Here is a 23,633-nt window from a genome sequence, read left to right as displayed (position 1 = left end):
CTATTTGCACTATGTGCAAATAGTGACAGATGCTATTTTCACTAAGTGTAAAAAGCAACAAAAAGCATCTTCTTTGCACTAAGTACAAATAGTATTAGACTCTAGTGCAAATAGTGTCAGATACTCTTACACCCTTGTTTAAATACTAACATACAGTATAGTGGCATCACTGCAGCATTTTTTTGTGTTTATTTGGAGTCCCAGAGACAACCTACATCTACTCCTAATCATACCTTACAAAAATTAACCATGGTTTTACTACAGTAACCATCACCATGGTATTTTCTAGTAAAATTATAGTAACCACAAAATTAAACATGATTACTATTAACTACTATTAACAACATGTTACTGTAGTAACACCATGGCTAGTACATCAGAACTATATCATTTCCACCAAAACACATAGTTACTACATTATTACTACAGTAAAACCATGGTTCATTTTATCTGAATCAAATCCATCTCTCAACTCCCCGACCTTCACTGTGACCAAATCACTGTGAGAAATTATATATATATATATATATATATATATATATATATATATATATATATATATATATATATATATACATATATATAAAATATTATATTAGGGCTGTGAATTGATTAAAATTGTTAAACTAATTAATCGCACAGTTTTCTTTGATTAATAGCAATTAATAATAGCATTATTGATAATAATATTAAAATGAACATTAAAATATAACAATAAATAGTATAAACATAAATACTTAATACTTTGTCTCAAAGAACTTGCAAGAAATTTATTTTATTTATTTAAATATGTATTTTTTTGTGTGTGGATAGAGTTAATTGGACACATTTTTAACTGTATAAAAATATACATATACTCTGATAAAGTATGTGTATACATGGTATAAAATTAGTGGACATGCTGTAATTAAAAGTTTGGCAAAATCAATTCAATACCACAATTTTTCTCTGGACATTTGGTGCTGTGGGTGTATTTGCTGAAAGAAATGTTGGAAAACACTGCACTAGATGGCTGAGTGTATAGTGTAATTGCACAGTGTATAGTGCATAATTTGAGACATAGCTACAGCTCTTTGCTCTCCTTGATTATGCAATAATGAATCACCATAATGTAGCTATATGCTAAACTTTTATGGTCAACTGATCAATCTAGATTACAGCTTGCTATAAGTGCGATTTTATTGAGCAAGAGCCTTTGGATATTTTTAAGAGTTAGTATCAAAAAAGGTACTACAAATAAAAAAACAAACAGTAGAAGCTGTGCTGTTCCTTTTGACTGAGGAATGCTTTATGGAATGGACAAGTTCTGCAGGGGAAATTAATAAGGCTTTGTTCTGTTAAGGTTTTTGCTGTGCAATATAATATGGTCACTTTGTAACTGCTTCTTCAACAAAGGCCATTTGTACAAACCTTACTGTGGTTAAGCTTACTTCACTATGGAATTGTATTGTTAAAGGTGACGTGTCATTTCTGCACCACTAGCATCACCAAACGGAATTGCAAAAAGAACTAGAGAGGTAAATTTCCTGAAGAAAATGTGAGTGGTGGTTGCCGTGGTGAAACTTGTCACATTGCATGTTCTAGCATGTTGCTAAGCACTGCTATTAGGATCCTAACATGTTGTTTGCATGTTTTCATGCTGCTAACATATTGCTAGCCTATTTTAGCAAATTGCTAGGCATTGTTAGCATGTTTTAACACTTCACTAGGTGTTGCTAACATGTGTTAGCATGATGCTAGCATGTTGTAGCACATTTTAACACTTCACAAGCTGTTGATAGCATGTGTTATCTTGGCGCTAGCATGTTTTAGCATGTTTTAACAATACGCTAGGCCTTGCTAACATGTGTTAGCATGCTACTAGCATGATTTTAGCATGTTGTAGCACTTCTCTAGGCATTGAAAGCATGTGTTAATATGATGCTAGCATGCTGATAGCATGATTTAGCACTTCAATAGTTTTTGGTAGCATGAGAGGTTTATATAATGTTTTGGTGCAGAGCTATGTTTTGCTACTTGGTTGCTAGGGTAAGCCCATGTGGTTGCTAGGCAGTTGCTAGGGTGATACTAAGAAGGCTGCTTTCTGTCCGGAGTCATACAAGCCAACATTGAAGTCGACATTCTGATCCTGAGATAACCATCTTAGTGATTTTGAATGGAAGTCAAATTTTTTCTTATGCGAAGATATCACACTCTAAATGAATTCAATAGAGCTGTTTGCAAGGGTGCTATAAATGGTTGCCAGGGCATGGCTAGCCAGTGAACAGAGTGATTCTTATTGGCTGCTTACTAACCTAACTCAAAAGAGCAAATCCCCAAGTGTCTACAACATTCTGTTTTGAAAATATCCTTCTTGGCCATTTTGAATGGAAGTCTATGGGGGCAGTTGCTAAGGGTGCCATAAATGGTTGCTAGGGTGTGGCTACACCATTTCCAAGATGATCCTTAAAGACTGATTGGTAGCCCGTGTGAAATGAGACTGCCCCATGTCCCTACGGCATTCCGATTGGGAGATATAATTCCTCAATAACAAGCAATTGTTTTCATGGGCGAGACCCTTGCCATAGTATGCGTATGGGACATTTTCAGGAAGTTTTGTGTCCCCAGGGATGCACTGTACCCCCAAACCCTTAGAAAAGTCATAGCACAGGTGGGTCTACTACAAACGGTGCGGGACGAGTTAGATGCCGAAGTTTTGTACTTAATAATAACAAGTATGTGAGAATGTAATAGTGATGCTTTGCTCTGCAAGCATCACTAATTACCATTTTCAAACTGGTTTGCTATTGGTCAAAACAAACAGGTTGTCCTGCCCCAAATTCACAGCATTGGTTGAGCCAACATTGTTGTGTAAAACTGGGTGGAATTCTCAAAACAGGAAATCAAGCTACAAATGGCTTACTTATAGATGTTTATGCATATTAATCTGGGAAAGTAAAAAGTGTTTCACCAAAGAAAAAAATACACACCCCACATAAAAAATGTTTTGTGCTTGAATTGTGGAAATTATATTTACATGTTTTGTGAATATTCAAAATAACTTAACTGAGTGTTTGATGAATTGTAATTGTTGTAACTGTAATTGTGTGGGCTTTTGGGTTTGTTGCGTGTGTGTGTTTTATAAACAGCTGTATGTCTGTGTATGTTGTAGATGAGTTGGACAGAGAGAGGAGCAGCAAGAGGAAAAAGTTTACATTCTGATCTTGCTGATGTCACAATGTCGGACAACACCCTCTACTGCAGTAGAGAAACTGGTAAGATCAAACTGGTTGTACAAAAACAAACAAAATTACAAAACAACAAATGTGAATACTCAGGACATCAATTTACAAAATGAGTTGCATGTGGAACTGCTTTGTTGGATAAGTTGGTCTCAGTGATCTGGGTAAGTAACTTAAAAAGGTCAAATACCGCTCATCTGCCAGTTTCTGTGAGAAACACACTCAGAAAGTAGAAATAGAGCTCAGCCGTTTATTTATACATTTTCCACAGCTGACACAGTTACACTATGAAATTGGCTTGTTTACTTCTAGTAAATGTATGCACTAGAAATACAGCATCAGACAACACGAGTACATTTTATTCTGTCAATTTTCTAAACCAGAACCAAACTTCTTCATTTTGTGATTACGTAGTGGAAAGTTGTGGCTCATTTTTGTTCTCTTGTGATGAAACAGAAATATCACAAGTGTCCGCATTGACCACATGCGGACTGACCACCAGCTGTGTACATGCGCAATATCCTACTGCTCTTTGCCCCCCTTTACAAACAAAATGTTTATTTTCTTTCTCATTAACCAATTTAATCCCACCGGTCATATTTGTGACCAAAATTTAGTTTGACACTTGAAGGGTTTTAAAAGAGTTTTGAAGCATTTTACACTGAGTTGTCATTGTATGGGTAGTACAAATAGTCACATGACCAGAGCAATTTAATTCCTCTTTACCCCTGAAAGTTGATGTCTGTGTCAAAGCTCCATAAAAGGAAGCTAGTAACCTGTCATAATACACATACAACTACCATATTTGGCACATTGAATTTATTTATAAAATAGCTCTAGCTCATATAAATTATGCTGACAGAAGTAAACATGCAAGTGGTCACAGTTGTGTAGGAAAACACAGAGCCTCATTTTTAAATAAGGAACTGATTGAGTCCCATTATAAAATTTAAGATTTTGAAGTATTGTTACAATGAATGAAATTAAGTAACATTAGAAAGATATATGCATTTATTATTGATTTATATTTTCCTTTGCCCCCAAATTTGCTTGTTAGTAAAAAAATAAATAAAATAAATTAATTTACTTTATTGTTTCCTATTTTGTATTGGGTATAACTGAGCAATAATAATAAAGAATAAAGTAATAAAGAATAAAGCTCTTTCACTCAATAATAATATAGCACATTTACTAACTTTAAAACAATTGCCTGAATTAGATTAATGGATTAATGGAGGCTTAATGGTCTTATAACTAATATAGTGAATTTTGCTTTAAAACAGTATATTTATAGACTGTTAAAATGTTAGAAGTGAAGTGTGTAACTTTTTCTGTATTAAAATACTTTCTCTAATCCTAGCTCAATATACAGTTCCCTTTACAAAAAGCTTCACTAGGATGCTGCGCTGAGCAAAGCGCTATGGGAACAATCCTGCATTGTGACCTAGCTGTGAATATGTGTGTAACACGTCAATGAATATTGACCGGAATTTATAGCCTCGGCTGATGTAATCATTAGATGCACCTGTGGCCAGGCTATAAATGGATGCGTCACCAGAGTGTCGTCAGATCCTCTTTTTGCAGAGCTATTTTGTGTGTGTATCGCAAGCCTGTCAAAACTTTCTTTCCTCTGCTAGGAGTTAGAACTTGGTTAGGCAGTGCACAGTGAACCTTTTGTCCTTTCTCGAAAATATATACATATATATTTATAAAAAAAGAGAGAGAATGACTGAAAGCCAGGGCAAACGATGCATGTTCCCTTGTTTATGCTCTATAGCCGAAGGGGACACGTATCAGTTTTGCTCTGTTTGTTTGGGGGAGGATAACGCTGCTCTCGCGTTGGAGCGGGGCAGGTGCAAGCACTGCGATCTGCTTTCGGGCAAATTTAATTCACTCGCCGCCTTCCTTGTTTCAGCGGCGTGGTTCCCACTACTATAAACCGGACCTGTTTGTTTTGACGGATCATGTCTACTGTTAAAAGCAAAAAAATTTAAAAACGCGAATCTCCTGGTTAAAGTGGCCATAGAATGTGTTCCCCTTCCAGAGAGAGAGTTAAGTTATTACCCCGAGTACTTCCTGGTTCCCATGGAGGGTGAGGGGTTGCGTCTGGCTCAGATCTTAAAGCTTGAACTGCCCAGTCGGGGTGTTCAATTCCTAGATGCTGCCTATCAAGACTATCGTGTCACAAGCCCAACGTCTCGTTTGGCTGGTCACCATCGATCTTATAACGCACTTCTTTATTTAGAAGTTCTGCCGCAACACAGGAAGTTCCTGAGGTTTGCATTTGGGGGTGAAGCCTTCCAGTATCGGGTTCTTCCATTCGGCCTAGCCCTCTTAATCCGCACATTCACAAATGCATGATACAGCGCCGGCTCCTTTGCGACTCCGAGGCATCTGTATTTTGAATTATATAGACGACTGTCTGATCAAAGCGCAGTTCCAGCGACTGGCAGCTCAGCACAGGGATACTGTCTTAGCTCCTCTAGTTTCTCTGGGGTTGAGGCTCAACGCCAAGAAAAGCATCCTCTCTCCCACTCAGAACGCTGTCTGTCGGGTATGGATTCCGATCGCAATGCGGGCACAACTCTCTCCAGCTAGAATCGAGTCCATTCAGAATACCCTGAGCAGAATCAGGCTAGGTCAAGGTTGTACTAGGTCTCTGGGCGACTGCGTCCTCAGTCATCCCTCAGGACCTTCTGCACATGGTAACCGGACAGCCACAGTGCGGCGGCGTGGGTATTCTCGTTCCCATAGCGATTTGCTCAGCGCAGCGTCCTAGTGAAGCTTTTTGTAAAGGGAACGTCTCAGGTTATGTATGTAACCCTTGTTCCCTGAAAAAAGCGGAACGAGATGCTGCGCTTCTTTGCCGCACTGGGATGCCCCAGGACTGCTCTTCAAAAAGAAGTATCTGACGACACTCTGGTGACGCATCCATTTATAGCCTGGCCACAGGTGCATCTAATGATTACATCAGCCGAGGCTATAAATTCCAGTCAGTGTTCATTGACGTGTTACACACATATTCACAGCTAGGTCACAATGCAGGATTGTTCCCATAGCGCTTTGCTCAGCGCAGCATCTCGTTACGCTTTTTTCAGGGAACAAGGGTTACATACGTAACCCAAGATGATACAACTGTAACTAGGCCATTTAGAGGTTAACTTTGTAGGTGTCTCTGTAGCACTATACAAATTTATTTTGAGCAACTCGTCCATACCAACACAATAACACTGACTCAACCAATAATGCCGGGAGTTGGAGGGACTATCTGTTTGTTAGATAAACAGCAGACAGGGATATTCAGAAAGCTGATTTAAAAAAAAAAAAAAGTTTCATTTTGCACTAGTGGCACAGAAAGTATGCACAATTTGGGAGTGTGGTTTAGCTTATTTTTGCATGCAGTTATGCAAAAGTTTTAGTATTGCTTCAAAGCAGAAACTGTATGTGTTGACTTTTTTAAATGATTACACACATATTCTGTCATTCAGCCATTCTTAAATATCAATCAAGAACAATTTAATGTGACATTTATTTATAATGTTGCGACGTTTGAATGTTACAGGGATAGTTCACCCAAAAAGGATCACCCTTACCTCATGCCTCATGCCATCCCAGATGTCAGACTTTCTTTCTTCTGCAGAACACAAACAAAGATGTTTAGAGGAATAGCTCAGATCTGTAGGTCCATATAATGTAAGTGAAAAGTGACCAGAACTTTGAAGCTCCAAAAATCACACAAAGGTCACATAAAAGTAATCCATATAACTCCAGTGGTTAAATCTATATCTTCAAAAGCAATATGATAGGTGTGGTTGACTTAAATTTTTATCTCACCCACACTTCTCATATCGCTTTTGAAGACATGGATTTAACCTCTGGAGTCTTATGGATTACTTTTAGGTGGCCTTCATGGGATTTTGGAACCTTCAAAGGTCTGGTCACCATTCATTTGCATTGCACTAGCACAATTTTCATTTTTGGGTGAACTATTCCTTTAATACATGCTTTAAAGGGGAAAATCAGGATCTTACTAAGATAAAATGCTTGTTGCATGACAGTGGGATGAATCTACCAAATGCTCTGCTTTTCAGTGTTTCAATTTGTCATTTGTTTTTCCATCTTATCAACTAATTTGTTTGAGTTTTATCCTGCTTGCAATACATCTCTAAAACATTCAGTTAGATGTTGGAATGACAATCCGCAGATGTTTATGATTCACAACATTAATATTTAGAATGGGTGTGAACCCACTTGTTTTATGTTGTTTATCAGTTGTTTGTACACAATAATGAGAAAGCAATGCTTTCCAGATTATGTGCTCCTTAAAAGACGTCTTGCCGTCATACGTGTCCATTATTGGTACTAAGTTTCCTGTTAGCATATTTTGCGGTAGGGTTACTGTTGGTTTACTATGCAGCTGCTGTGAATGTGTTAAAGTGATATTTAAATATGTTATTAATTCAGTGTTTCTACATTTCCTTTCTTCTTCAATCTATTCAAATACACTGAGCAATTTGAAAAACAGGCCAATAGACATTCCAACAAACAAGAGAACCACCAAAAGCAAAAAAGCATCCGTAAAGTTGGGAAAGACAAAGATAAGTTCTCAGCAGACCTTTTGCACTGGTTCAAAGCACAGATGAATGCCAAAGAAGTGAGAATGCTAAATTTAAAAAAATACTGTAACACTGATGATGCACTGGTGTCATGAAATCTGTCTCAACTAATCAGATTTCATTGTGCATTTCAAAAAAACCCTGTCTGTTTGATCGTGGGTGATTATGTTGCTATATAAGGCCTCAGTCAGTAATAGAGTTAAAATGATCTCATTACACTAATTGACTTCTGCAAAAAGTTGAGCCATGCAGTGCATTCATAAAGTATTCAGACTCATTTTTTAACATTTTGTTATGTTGCAACCTTATGCTAAAATGCCTTAAATTATTTATTGTTTTCACATGAATGTACACTAAATACCTCACAATGACAAAGCAAAAACTGTTTAATTTTTTTAAACTTTGCTAATTTATTAAAAAGAAAAAACTGAAATCACATTGACATAAGTATTCAAACCCTTTGCTATGACACTTGAAATTTAGCTCAGGTGCATCCCATTTCTCTGGATCATCTTTGAAATGTTTCTAAACTTTGATTGGAGACCACCTGTGGCAAATTCAATTGATTGGACTTGATTTGGAAGGGCACACACCTGTCTATATAAGGTCTCACAGCTGAAAATGCATATCAGAGCAAAAACCAAGCCATGAGGTCAAAGGAACTGCCTGCAGGCTTCAAAAACATTTAGGTTGCAATGAAGGTTCCTAAGAGCACAGTAGCCTCCATTATTCTTAAATGGAAGAAGTTTGGAACAACCAGGACTCTTGCTAGAACTTGCCGCCTGGCCAAACTTTTGGGTAAGAGAGGTGACCAAGAACCCAATGGTCACTCTGGTTGAGCTTCAGAGATCATGTGTGGAGATTGGAGAAACTTGCAGATGGACAACCATCTCTGCAACACTCTTTATGGCAGAGTAGCCAGATGGAAGCCTCTCCTCATTGCAAGACATATGAAAGCCCTAAAAGGACTCTCAGATTGATTCTCTAGTCTGATGAAATGAAGATTGAACTGTTTGTCCTCAGCTCCAATTGTGGCGATCAGAACGAGGACAGACAATACGCAGACTACGCCACCCTGGGAATTTCACCCAGGGAATGATTTTACTACCTAATTGCAATGGTATTGATACAATTAAGGACAAACAGGTACATGTACAATTCAGCCAAAGACAACGTTCAATTTTGAAGAAGAAACACCTTTTATTTCAATCATTTAAAACAATTTTAAAACACATTCATCTCTTGAGGAAGAGAGCACAAAAAGGAAATAAACAAAAAAAAGATATATATATATATATATATATATATATATATATATATATATATATATATATATATATATATATATAATTTATAATTGCTGAGGCTTACCGATGGAGGAGAAAGGAGTCAAAGGCAGTAGAAAATTCCCAAGGAAAGTCCCCCTAGTAAACACACAACCACACCACAGTGAACACAAAGGAAAACAAGAAAGGCAACACAGCACACCAGAAGGGGACGCTACCACCCAGACACCAGCACCACCATCGGCTCTCTGTAACGAAAACACACACTCAGTTAACAAAGATTCACAAAAAAAAGGAATAAGGGAAATCAATATATAATCTTTAAATGAAAAGAACTAACAAACTTATCACGAGATAAACACAAAATAAACTGCCAGAACCAGCAATGGTTTTAAAGAGGCAGTATAAAAAAGGATATATATATATATATATATATATATATATATATATATATATATAAATTCAATAATCAGCAACAAAAGAAATCAAACAAGGGAAAATTACAACTTTAATCTAATTTGAAATCAAAACAAAAAGAAAAAAACAAACTTCTTAATCAGCAAAATTATAATATAAAGCCCCAACCCCTTGAGCTATATTCAAACATCATAAAAACACTGACCCACATGAAACAAATGGCACATATTTTTAGCCATGCAGCCGTAATTGCCCAGTGGTTATAATGGCAAGACCAGCACACAGCAATCTGCTCCAGTTGCTGGTACAATGTTCAATGCATGCGCATGAAGCAAACAGCGGTGCAGGCGTAAAGCAAACAGCAGCAGTGCGGGCAACACAGCGATGCAGGCATACAGCAGTGCAGGCAAAACAGCAGTTAGCGAATCAATACTGTGTGGCTGCCGCCGATCTCCAGCTAAACCGGCCTCATTTCTGTTATTTACACAAAAAATATTTACTATTAAACCCAATTAATAAAAGAAAAATAAATGAATCACACGCCATTTGGCATACATACCGATCAAGCAGCATTCATTTATACCCAAGGGAAACAGCTTGACTCGGGCCAACGGCACCGATAATGCAGCAAATCAGTTCGCTGAATGTGCTGAACAGCAAGATTGGCCCTTCAACCGGAGATCTATGAGCGTTCAACACATAGTAACCATAACAGCAGATAATAACTGATATTCGCGTAGAGACAGCGAAGCCGCTACCCTACCTGTTAGTGCAGCAGAACACACGGAGAGAGCGACCCGGAAGCACAACACCTCTTCCGTCACCAACGAGCAAGAGAGGGCGTTAGAAGGACTACTCGCTATATTTATAGGACGGAGCCTCGCACGGGCATTGGTCAAATGTACGCCAGCTCATTATACTTTAACTCATACTGCTACACAAGCATCATATCTGGAGGAAACCAGGCACGATCATCACCTGAGCAATACCATCCCATTGATGAAACATGGTGGTGGTAACGTCATGCTTTGGGGTTGTTTTTCAGCGGCAGGGACTAGGGGACTGATCAGGGTTGAAGGAAAGTTTAATGCAGCAAAATGCAGAGATATCCTTAATGAACACATGGCTCAGAGTGCTCAGGACCTCAGAATGGGCCGAAGGGTCACCTTCCAACAGGACAATGACCCTAAGCACACAGCCCTGACAACGCAAGAGTGGCTTAGGTACATCTCTGTGAATGTCCTTGAGTGGCCCAGCCAGAACCCGGACTTGAACCCAATCGAAAATTTCTGGAGAGACCTAAAAATGGTTGTCCACTGACAGTCCCCATCCAACCTGACAGAGCTTGAGAGGATCTGCAGAGAAGAATGGCAGAAAATCCCCAAATCCAGGTGTGCAATGCTTGTTGCATCATACCCCAAAAGATTTGTAATCGCTGCCAAAAGTGCTTCAACTTAGTACAAAGTTAAGGGTCGGGATACTTATGTCAATGTAATATTTCATCAAGTTATCAAAAATCATTTTTTTGCTTTGTCATTATGGGTGTAGATTGATGTGACATTTTTTTTAAAAGCATTTTAGCATAAGGCTACAACATAACAAAATGTGAAAAAAAAATGAAGGGGTCTGAATACATTTTGAATGCACTGTATGTCTGTGTGAGCTATCCCTGAGCTCCATCATTCTATTTTTATTTGGTCTTCTCTGGAAAGTGTTGGGCTAAGGGAAGTTTCATATTTAAACAGTTTATCAAATCCATCTGTTTTAATTTAAATATAAGAAGGCCTTGTTCTGTCAAGCAACAGCAGGGTGTATCATAATTCTGATGGGAAATGTAAAACTGCATCTGTAATTACAATACATGAACATATTTATGTGCTGATGGGTGACTTCAAGGCTCTACAGTTTTACCACCAGCACAAAATATTTAAATGAATCAATTGAGCAAAACCACTGGTATAGTTAGAAAATGGTATAACTTGTTTTGTACCATGGTCTATTCGAATACTTGATTCCGTTTTGATGGCATGTCTGCGTTAAAAATGTTTAATTCACAGGTAGTTACAGTCAGTATTAATCACTGTTCTATATTAATACATTTACTCCGCTGTCCTATTACTCACTCAAAGTGCTTGTAAGGAGAGTATGGTTTGACATTCAGCTGTTTTGCACAGAGGTGGAGAGAAGGTAACCGGGACCCATCAACCTGGTTCATATAGACATATGTGGTTTCACAGACTATTTAATATTACATAAATTAGCTTTAGCAGCTCAGAGAAGAACAGAGTCTGCAGATTCTCTGTCTTCATAGCACAAGATTTCACAACTCATGGGTCATTATTGCCATTTCATATGTCTTAAGAAAGAGGTTTGTAAATCAGTCTACAGGTCTATGACTTGGAAGAGAGCAAAAGATCAACAAATATATTGTGATATTGTGCATTGGTCCAGACGATAATTCACTGTCAATTCAGGTGCAATGTAAAGGTTTCAAACTAAAACCATAAACCACCAAAATGCAATTACCCTCCAAAAATGGCAATCTGCAAATGTTTTCACAACATTAATGATTTAAAATGTATTTGAATCTGCTATTTTTAAGATGTTTATCAGTTGTTTGTACACATTGCAATTCTAATGCAGTGTTTTCCAAATGTGCTCTTTTAGGGTTGCTTAAGATAAGAAAATAGTTATATCACAATATTCTTGAAAAATGTGTTCGATAACGATATACTGTACCACGCTATATACATTTAAAAACTACTGGAGAAATTATGAAAATTCCTGATTAAATACAATATCCTACAATAGCTACATATAATGATGAGAAATGTAATTATATTGCACAAGCCTGTCGCTGCATAAACCAGTGAAAATTAGTCTTATTTTCTGGTAAGCTTTGTTGTTTTTCTTCATTACAAGTGCAAAAATTGCATACAGACTGAACAGTAAAACAGAATTATTACCAATAACAATTTGCCTCTGCCATGATTCTGAAATTGACATGCCCCCATCTTGGAAAGTCAGGGTTAAAATAAAATCTAGAGTTTCACACTTGTAATTACAACTTTGTTCATGTGCGCTCAACTCAAGATCATTCCACGTGACTTGAAAGCACCATTAATAAAAAAGCACTTTCAGTTTGTAATTTACATAAAAACGCCTAATTGATCTCCATCTAAGTTTCCACAGAACTTTAACTGTAGTGCTCTCACTCTCTTCGAGTAAAGCCAAGTGTCCTTCTTAAAACCAGTTAAAACACATTAAACACAAAGGTTGAGCTTTTTCATTTTTGTTGCTGTGTTAGCACACTGAAACAGCAATGTGATAGATTGTGAGCAGACTTATAAAGAAATGGCTTTCAGGTGATTGGCTTTAGGAATTACCCAGATAATGGTGCGATGATGTACAGCTGCTAGTCTTCCTGCTAGAACTATGCTGCCCTTACATTTCTGTGTAAAAACATTTGCACGCATGTTTCACACTCAAATATATGCGTACATGCTGCTGTGAATGTAAAAAAAAAAGCATATTCTAAGGTTTTTGATGAGGGCTATAAACAATGTAGTACTGCACAAGATAAATTAGTTATTTGCTACAAACGCACCTTTAAGTTTTGAGGAAAGAGAAGACTTCTTAACTACTTCCTGAAAACACACCTGGAGGGAGAATGAGAGATAGAGAGCAATACAGTTTTATGCAAATTAGGTCATGTGGAAATTAAGGTGGTTTAGAGAACTAGAAATGGGGGGTTAAAACCACAAAATAGTTGTTGTAAATTTGGTGTAGTGCCAACGTGATGCCAAAAGTAGGGACAGAGAAAGAGAGAGAGAAAGACAATTTGAGGTCAACTAGAATACCAGTTCTTGTTCAGTGGAAACAGGATGCAAATGTGGAAATGCTCAGAGACTCTAGTTGCAGTTTTACACATTTATTTATATACTGTATGTGTGTATACACAGTACTGTGCAAAATTCTTGGTCACATCAGATGTTTCACAATAGTATCTGTCTTAAGATGGTTATTTATATCTTCATCTTTAGTGGGTCAATAGGAAATATAAACATATATAATTGCAAATATAGCGGGGTACGGCCGGTCGAGGATAGATAGGGAGACACTCGCTGCCGATGCCGCCACGAAAGCGACAATAAAATGAGCAGACTACGCCACCCTGTATTTAACAGGGAAATAATAACCCAAATCGAAAAAGGGCACACAGGTTCGTTGTTTCAAGACAAGAGGGCAAGAGACGTGAATACCAAGGTACAAAATATTTTATTCATCTATACAGATTAATCATAATGGGCACTGAATGCTCATTTCGTGCTTTAAAAGTGTATTAAAATTATGAGTACCACAATCAGCTGCATAGTTTGTAGTAGGCTTCACACACCCATAAACTTATACACTAACACCAAAGGCTGAGGCTTACCAGGAGCAGGAAGGCTAGCCGGGGGCAGCAATTCCCCGATAAAGACACGTCACCCCCAAGTGTACACTCTCTCACACGCACATACACACACAAACACAGGTGAGTCAGTTGTAGACACACAGCACTCCACAGGTGAAAAGGGGCACTACCACCATTTAGCGCAGGGAACAGCTAGCCCCCTGCACTAGGCCTTCAGCGCCTGAAAACACAGAAGAGGAAATTAACTAAATACACCTAAAAACAAAAAGACAAACTGATTTTCAACATACAACACATATGTCAGTGAAGGGCAGAGATAATGACAAATCACCATAACAGAACCAACTTCACACAAACAATAACAAATTAAAATGGTTTCAATGAATACAAAACACCATTTCCAAACTCTGATAATCTCTGTGGCTCAGGATACACACAGAGGACGAATCTCACTTCTCTGTGAGAGAGGAAAAAGCACTTCTGAAGCCAGAGACAGAGTTTATAAATGTAAATATACAAAAACAAAATGTATAACAAAACAGCAGCGTAGTTCAGCCCTGCAGCTTCAATCCAGACAGACACCTTCTGGTGAGCAGATTAAATCATCAAACGTGTTGAAGCTACAGCCATAATTACAGCCGCACACACACGGCTGTATGGAACAGCTGACTGAAGGGAGGCAGCAATTGGCCAGCGGAGCTCGATACGAGCCTCACGCAAACAACGCTATTGAGCGGAAACGCCTAATACCGGAGAAAAGGGGGAGGCCAATAGACCATGATGCGCATCTAGGCGGCACATAGCCGCCCTAATATACCCCACGAATGCACGCTGATAGGCTATAATCAAAACCACCGAATACTAAGGGGCGGGATATAATAAAAACAGACAGATGCGCTGTTCTTATACACGCCGCATAATACAAAATCGCATTAAAAAGTTAATATTATGCATAACCGGGAAAATCACGGTTACACACAAATTACAAAGGGGGAAACTGCTACAAGACATTAGTCTGTCTCACTACACAAACATAATTTTTGCAAATAGAAAATATTAGAATAGAAGAACAGGGAGCCCTACAACAGAATTCATAGCCCCCACAAAGCCCCCCCTCTGAACATCATGTCAGTCTGGGATTACATGAAGAGACAGAAGCAATTGAGACAGCCAAAATAGACAGAAGAACTGTGGCAAATTCTTCAAGAATCTTGAAACATCTTATCTGCCAACAACCAAGAAGAACTGTGTCCAGGTGTTCCTAGGATAATTGGTGCTGTTTTGAAGGAAAGGGTGGTCACACCAAATATTGATTTAGCTTTTTTATGTTAACAGGACTTTGTATGACATTAAGTGATAAATGAAAACTATTTATGGCATTAGTTTTGAAGACATCCTCACTATGCAACATTTTTCACAAATGCTAAATCTTTTGCACAGTACATATATATATACTGTATATATATACTGTATATATATATATATATATATATATATATATATATACACAGGGGCGCTGCAGGATTTAGTCTGAGGGTGCGCACAGAAATCTGCATAATAAACCTTATATCTAGGGGGGTCCGGTGGCATGCTCCCCTGAGTGTTTTTTTTTTTTTTTTTATGTGCAAAAAACAACACCAAAGCATTCACTTTTGATGACTTTAAGATAAGCATTTGTTTTATTTTCTTGAGTATGAGTAGCATTCATGTAACTATTGGCAAAAGCATTTCTTCCAGTAACCATTCAGACAGATGCGTTTACGAGCTAAAAAAGCAAAACGCACCACAATGAATAGAGCAGAACGCAAGCGTCTCGAGAGGCATTTTTATCAGTTGAAGAAGTTCTTTTTAACTTGACACAGCATCTTAAAATGCTGCGCTCCTGTGAGAGGTGCTAAAAACACAGTGAAACGTGATGCAGATGTCAAAAGACATCCATCCAGTGAATGTTTATATGGAAAACGATTGAAAAACGAGCGAGCGCAAAAACACATTCAGGTCGAACAGCCTCTTGTTCACATGACACAGCACTAGTTGAAGTTTCTCAAAGTTACAACAGACTTTTGTTTCAGTTGATTTTAGGTACGTTTCCACTGTCTCCAGCGCTGTTTAATCTCTGTATTCGTAAATATCCCGATGCTGTTTTGCTGTGTGAGAAACCACTCCAAATAATTCTGTGAGAGCGCTCTGAACAAATTGTACTGAATCACGAATGGATTCAGACCATTTTGCAAGCCCGTTTGGCCAATTCACTCAAAAGAACAGACTCAAAAGAATTATTCATTCAGAAATACGGGACACATTTCACCATTGCTGAAATATTCTGAGAGTAAATGTTTCTCAGGTCAGTCAGAGCACTCATGGTTTGCATAGTGCGTATGGTCGTACAGCTGCACACACTACTGGTCAAACATTTTGAAACACTTTTTCATTCTTTATTATATATTTTTTTTCACATTTTAGAATAATAGTAGTCATCAAAACTATGAAATAAAAGAAATGGAAATATGGGAATTATGTTGTGACTAAAAAAATCCAAAATAAATCAAAACTGTGTTATATTTTATCATCTTCAAAGTAGTCACCCTTTGCCTGGAATTTGCAGACACGTACACATTTTCTCAACCAACTTCTTGAGGTATCACCCTGGGATGATTTTTAAACAGTATTGAAGGAGTTCCCATCTATGTTGGGCACTTATTGGCTGCTTTACTTTATTATTTGGTAATGTCATCAATTTAAAAAAGTTGTATTTATTTTGTTATACATTTTTTGTTTTATAATGAAATAAATGTTTATGGTGGCACAATTATATTTTTGTCTTCAAAACTAATTTCATACATTTAAGCATATGCCTTCAGATCAAAAGATTTTTAAGATCATGAGAAACATTTCAGTCAAGTGTTTCTAAAACTTCTGACCAGTAGTGTGTATTGTATATATATTGCATTTTTTCTGTTTTTTGCAGGAAGGAACAGTGTCATTCATTTCTGTTTGCTTCTGTTTTAACAGCTGCAAACATAAGTTAGCATTGTCTTTGCAAAGGCACACTTCCTCTCAATGAAATATTCTGTGGCTGGAGTAGCCATATGTTTTAAATGTAAAAGATATCTCCAGACCACATTGCTATGGAACATAGTTGTGGTGTTTGATTACAATTAAAAAAGTAGTATCTTTACTGTAATGGACTTACTTAAAGATGCACTTAGTAACTTTGTCTTTTTATCATCTTGAACTTACACTGACACCTATCGGCTTGGATGTAGGATAATTTAGAATAAATCGTTTTCAGTTTCAGATACCATTGTAGAAATCATTGAAGAGTCTTCATTTTAATTTGAGTGGGCATGATCTCCTACATATTTCCTACATTGCAAAATTACAATTCATGTCATTAGGAGTTAAACTTTTTTAATGAGGAAAAATGTGCACCTCTTAAAGTAGAATACAAACATTCTGTCTTGCCCTGTTCTGGACTTCAGGTTCATAATTGTGACAACTGACCTAGAATGAATTCCATGAATTAATGAATGAATAAAAAAACTTTTTGTCCCCTTAAATGTACATATACAAATAATGTTTTTTTTATGAAGATAGTATAGATCATTTGAAGAGTCATTTTCAATATAGAAATTAAATGCAGTAAAATTAAAGATAAAATGTGCAAAATTTTGTGGTACAAAACAGAACTGCAATCTGTTTGTTTGTAACTACGCACTTGACCAATATCTATGTATTAATTTGGAGCAAAGTTTTAAACCTCTTTGTGTTTCTTGAGAAGCATTTATGTTTCTATTACATATATGCAAAATCTGAATTAATATCCCACCCACAGGGTGGTCTCGATATGGTGATCTATGAGGTTTGTGCGACCGGGAAAACACATCCTCAAATTCCAATTGCAACTTGGCCAGGTCTGTGAGCTGCGATGATGAGAGATGGTCTCCACGCGGAACCAGGGGGAATGAATTTGGTTTGAGAGTAACCTTCGGCCTGAGCTCCACACTTTCCAGCCATCACCAAAGCCACAGGGACCATGATTTCAGGAAGTTGAGTTAGTAAATTTGATGTGCCCCTCCCCTAGTCGTTCGCTTAACCTCATAATTGAGATCTCCGATTCGCTGTGTGACCTCAAAGGGCCCTTGCTACTTGGCGAGGGATTTAGGGCTTGGAGAACTTTATGTCCCGGTGAGAATTCCCATAGTCAAGTTATTAATGAGCCTGGATCGAATTCTTCTGTGTTAATTGACCCAAAGTGTGGAGTTTTGCTCTAAGATCAAGAACGTATTTATTAAATTTCTACAGTTTGAAGATCCCTCCTCCCAAGCTCATCCCAAATGACATCGAGCGCACCACACGGCTGATGCCCATACAACAGCTTGAATGGGGAAAACCCTGTGGAGGCTTGTGGGACCTCTCGCACTGCAAATAACAGGGGTTCGAGCCACTTATCCCAATGCCTATCATCCTCGTGTAGGAACTTACGAACCATATTTTTCCATGAGGGCTTAATGTTGGTCCTGCTGGATGCTGGCGAGGGACTTGATTACTTCGCCCAGTGGTGAAGGATCCATGATGATGTTATCCTCGTAATCCTGGGTTTCGGCCCCAGTGTAACAGAGTTTGTAATTTCAGGGCAAATGGGAGTGTCAGGAGGCAGCGGAACAGTCAACCTGAGTATTTTTATTACTCCTTTAGCGTCAGGCAAAACTTAAACAAAAAGGGCTCTTTGTGGCCAAATAAACACACAGGCAAGTCAAATGAGAGTTCACATCAATATTCATAGTCACATACACAGCCGACTCTCTCTATGCTTCCCCTTTCTGCCGACTGATGCCCTTGTCGGCCTTTTCATGTCTCCCTCCACCATCACCATAACGAGAGACTGGTGTTAATGATAATGACAGCTCAGGTGACGAGTCTTACCGCTCTCCCTCTCCCGCAGACAGACACATGGCCACGCCCCCATCCCCACACACACAAATCTCCTTTTGACACTTCACCTCAGGAAATGAATTACATTTGATCATGTCTGCTCCCATGTAGGAAAACATCTGCATGGCGAATACACATTCTCTCTGGAGAAACAGCACAGTCTCATAGGCCACAGTGTTCACACTGTAGTTCAGAAATAACAAATGGGGTTGTTGACCTCTCCTCACTGAGAACATCTAATGAGATGCTTTTTTTCTCAGCTATGCTAGTGCAAATCTGTACACTTATGGAAAAAACAATTATAATGCACACAGGTCATACAAAAATAAATCTTGTGTGAATAATTCTACATATGTGAGACTGTAACCTCTGATACATATTGTCTGCTTCAAAAGAGAGATTGAAAGAAATATATTATTATTCTAATTATTATGAAAAAGTATTTTTCTTTCATTCTCCCTCTTGCAGAATAATATCATTTTAATACATTTGACTGCTTTTAAAGTCCCCTTTTTACTTTACCTTAGATGTGGCTGATATTAAAGCAAAATCATATGAGCAAGAGAGAGTGTTGTTATGGCCACAAATCGGCAAGGCTGTGAGGTAATTACAGCTGTGCTGATATGCAGAAAAAACAGCATGATTGAAAGGGTGATATTACATTTATATAACAGTTCAACAAACAAATAAATAAATAAGGAAAAACTACAGACTGTCCCAGAAACTGCACTTGGGTGTGGAATAATTTCTAAGACCACAGATCAGGATTTGATGTTACTAGCTCAAAAGATGCCTCCAAGCCTACGTTACTAATTCAAAACCACACTTTAGAATGAGTAACGCTGGCTTAGGCTGTTTCTTGCAAGTTATTTTTAGTATCAAAGACGTGTGTGTGTGTGTGTGTGTGTGTGTGTGAGAGAGAGAGCGAGAGAGAGAGAGAGAGAGAGAGAGAGAGAGAGAGAGATGTGTGATTACCTGTGCCTGTTAGTTTATTTCTATTCCTCAGCTGTAGTGTGGTAATAATCCATAACTGACTGTTGTATTATATCTGCACATTTTTTGCTGTGATCTTTGTAATTTTGTTAATATAAAGCTTCTCTTCCCTGTTGCCTTTAGCAATGAAAGACTTTAAGGTGTCAGTGAGGCGCACAGATGCCTCTGAGAGATGTGGCCTGAAAGGATTGCTGTTGTTACAGACCAATTTTGATAGCCTCCTTCTGAAAGAACCTAAAATGGGAGAGGTTCTCTACTCCTGGCCCTACCGCTTCCTCCGCAGGTTCGGACGCGACAAGGTATGGCTTAGATATTGATCTTTACTGATTGATTGATTTAAAGCTTGATGCAATGCTTGAGCAAGTAATGTTGATTTATCATTGCAGAAAAAATCAGAGCACCTTTTAATGCAGATTTTTTTTATCTTTTCTCATTAATAAACAGGCCACATTCTCCTTTGAGGCTGGGCGAAGATGCGACTCTGGGGAAGGTAACTTTGAGTTTGACACCAAGCAAGGAAATACCATCTTCCAATCTATAGAGACTGCCATCAATCTCCACAGAGCCAGTTTGCCTCAAAAGCAGTTATCAAGTGGGGAGCGAGAACCTGGGCCATCTACACCTCGAGTGATAGCTCCAGAAGATGATACCAGTGTCTGCAATATGGTCTCTGAAGGAGCAATCAGGGAGAGTCCCAAATCACAACAAAACCCCCAGCACTCCAGACTTGAAGCCCCAATAGAGAAGCTTCTCACTGGGGTTAAGATTCTGACCCTGGACACCAGGCCTCCACCACGTAAAAGCCAGGTGAAGAACTTTAAAAGTTGTCCCTTGGCCAGCAGTGAAGATGATATGTATTCCCGGGCTATGGCACCATGTCCAGACCGTGGGAGTCCAGGTGAGAAGAAAGGCCAAAAAGATAGACGTTCCACCTGCTCCAACCCTGAGGACTCAGACTACTCTCTGCCATTTGACACCATTGCCAAGAATGTTACGGCTTCCAACCCACCACCCACTTTAGTTAAGGCCAGCTGTGAAAATGAGAAGAAAGGCAATGTAGACAGCACAGAACCTCTTTATGACAGTATAGATGAAACTGCCATCAGAACACGTTTTGCACAAGGACCAAAGAAACACTCTTACAAACATGTGGAGCACATCTATGATGAGCCAGAAGGTTGTGGTGTGGCCACAAGTGGCCCTCCATCATTCTATGATGAACCAGAGGAGGTCAAAGGTCATGCCTGGAAGATGCTAGGTACATTAATGGATCCAAGTGGTCACGAGTATCCGTACAACGCTTCTGTCGATGACTATGTGGTTCCTAAACATCCCAGGAGGGCCTTGCTGCCAGAACAAAAAGACGATGATGAAGATGACGGTTCACCATATGATAATATCATGGTGAAAGTAACGCAAAAGAACTAAGGATTGTTTAAAAAAAAACTTGGTGACGCTCAGTTATGTTTGGCATTACCACTACAGAGGACACTGAAAAGAAATGCGAATGAGCGAGGGTGTTAATGAATAAATAAATAAATGAGAGAAAGGGTAAATTAATTAATGAGCAAGTGAATAAAAGAATGAATGAGTAAATTAATGGATACATTAATGAGTGCATTTATAAAATATTTAACCAACTAAGCGTGCTTTTCTGCCCTGTGATAGCGGTGATGTGCACCTAGAAAAAATCCACTGAATATAAATGGGACATGAAAAACTCCACTCCAAACATTAAAGCTCTGTGTGTCCTAACAGCAACCAAGCAGGTCTACGATTACCTTCACTGTCTACAAAGTCATGGTTGATTTTATCAGCTTATAAATTCAATAGTAATTTGGTTCAACATGGTGCTTTAATAGTCCTTCTTCTTTTCCTTTTCATGCCCTCGTTTCAACGGGACTGTGTTGTGACTCAGGTAATTAAAGTCCTGCAGATCTCTCCCTATATGGATGCCCATCACTTAATCCTCTGCTTCTAATCGTGAAACATGGAGTTCCGCAGTGTGTCATGATGGTGTTATTCAGGGAAGACTCTAACTCTCCCTCTTACAGGCTTCCTATTTTGAGGAAAACATGAATAATAATAACTTGACTTATGGAGGGAAACTGGGGCACTGTTAGCATGCTTCCAGGCTCCCTCCCTGCTACTGTTCATGAGTCCTACACAGACTTTAAAGTTCTCATCCATACTGTTGCTGTGTCTCTTTAAAAAAATAAAATTATATATATATATATATATATATATATATATATATATATATATATATATATATATATATATAAAATGTGAATTGCAAAGTGAATTTCTGTTCACTTGTATTTCAGTGTGTGGTACATGATATTACTTTTTTTTTCTCATATTTTATGCCTTTACCATATTTTAAAGGTATAGTTCACTCAAAAAACGATAATTTACTCACCCTGTCTCCCATGGAACACAAAAGGAGTTATTTATATCAAAATGTCCAAGATGCTCTTTTCAATCAAATTACAGTGAAAGTGAATGGTGATCACAATTTTTTTTAAAATGTTTTCTGTCTTCAAGGCTATTATATGGCTTCAGAAAACTTGAAATATAATACTTTAGTCATATGGACTACTTGTATGATTCTTTTTGTCCTTTTTTGAGCTTGACAGGCCCTGGTCCCCATCCACTTCCATTGTATGGAAAAGATGACATGAGGGGGAAGTGGTTGCTTGGCGGTTAAGGCTCTGGGTTACTGACCTTCGGGTTGGGGGTTCAAGCCCCAGCACTGCCAAGATACCACTGTTGGGCCCTTGAGCAAGGTCCTTGAACCTATCTGCTCCAGGGGCACTGTTTCATGGCTGACCCTGTGCTCTGACCCCAGCTTAGTTGGGATATGCAAAAACAACTGTATTTCATTGGCTCTGTACACTGCACAATAACAATAAAGTTGAATCTTAATCTTAATAAATGATTTTTGGGATGAACTATCCCTTTAAATGCACTCAGCATATTGCTATCTCTGCAATTAGACTGGATAGCCTATAGACCAAAGCATACATGATGGCCATTTAAAGTTATATGCCATCATCAGACCGCAGAGAGGAGTGAACCAATGTGGCGTCAGTCTGCTTTTGGAGCACTTAATCACAGTTGTGCAATACATCAACTTCAAGTATACTGGTGCAGACTTCAGACGTCATACGGTGTATGCTGATGCACTTATTCCAACTTTGGGAGACTGGTATGAGATGAGAGCTTTGCAGAAATGCTGAAGAAGATGAAAGCTCTGCTAAGCTTAGACTCTATGGCCCAGAGGCGGCGGCAACCGATTTTGCCGGGGCTTCAGCCCCGAATGTTTTGAGTGTAGCCCCGAATGTATTTTGAAAAGTTGACTGACAAATATGAAACCGGACAAAAGCCTATGTAAACCCCCGAAATCATAAGTTGCCTTATTTCATTGTGTTTTGGCTTTGCACATACTGCATACAGCCTGTAAATATAGATATAGGCATAATCTAGCCTATAGAATAAGTTTCTTTGCTGTCGGTAGCCTATGGGCGACTCCGTTTCATCCTCTCTGTTGAATATGCAGCAGGTAGGGGAGGAGCTGACATCAACTTACTTTACTTAATGGCGAGTTAACAGCAGTTAGCAGGAAAGACAGCAAAAATGAAGCAAATCAGGCTTCTAAAATTTCCGAAAGAAGTCAGTGGGTAAGAATTCACATTTGTTTTTGTCCTTAAAGTCTAAAGATCATGTTGTATTCTCTAGCCTTGTAGTT

At 38.4% G+C, this 23,633-nt stretch overlaps 1 protein-coding gene across 1 annotated transcript in view; it reads left to right on the top strand.

Moving 5' to 3' along the window:
• LOC127621192 (docking protein 2-like) overlaps positions 1–22,075 on the top strand; it is a 29,324-nt gene extending 7,249 nt beyond the window's left edge. The window contains exons 4-6 of the mRNA XM_052094702.1: positions 3,152–3,254; positions 20,006–20,181; positions 20,327–22,075. Coding sequence (XP_051950662.1) covers positions 3,152–3,254; positions 20,006–20,181; positions 20,327–21,310 — 1,263 coding nt within the window. The 3' untranslated portion in view covers positions 21,311–22,075. The remainder of the gene's footprint in view (positions 1–3,151; positions 3,255–20,005; positions 20,182–20,326) is intronic.
• The last annotated feature ends 1,558 nt before the right edge of the window (positions 22,076–23,633 follow it).

Source organism: Xyrauchen texanus, chromosome 27 (assembly GCF_025860055.1).
Source record: "Xyrauchen texanus isolate HMW12.3.18 chromosome 27, RBS_HiC_50CHRs, whole genome shotgun sequence".
Lineage (NCBI taxonomy): Eukaryota > Metazoa > Chordata > Actinopteri > Cypriniformes > Catostomidae > Xyrauchen > Xyrauchen texanus.
The sequence above is the reverse complement of the archived record's forward strand: the minus strand, read 5'-3'. Positions and strand labels throughout refer to the sequence as shown.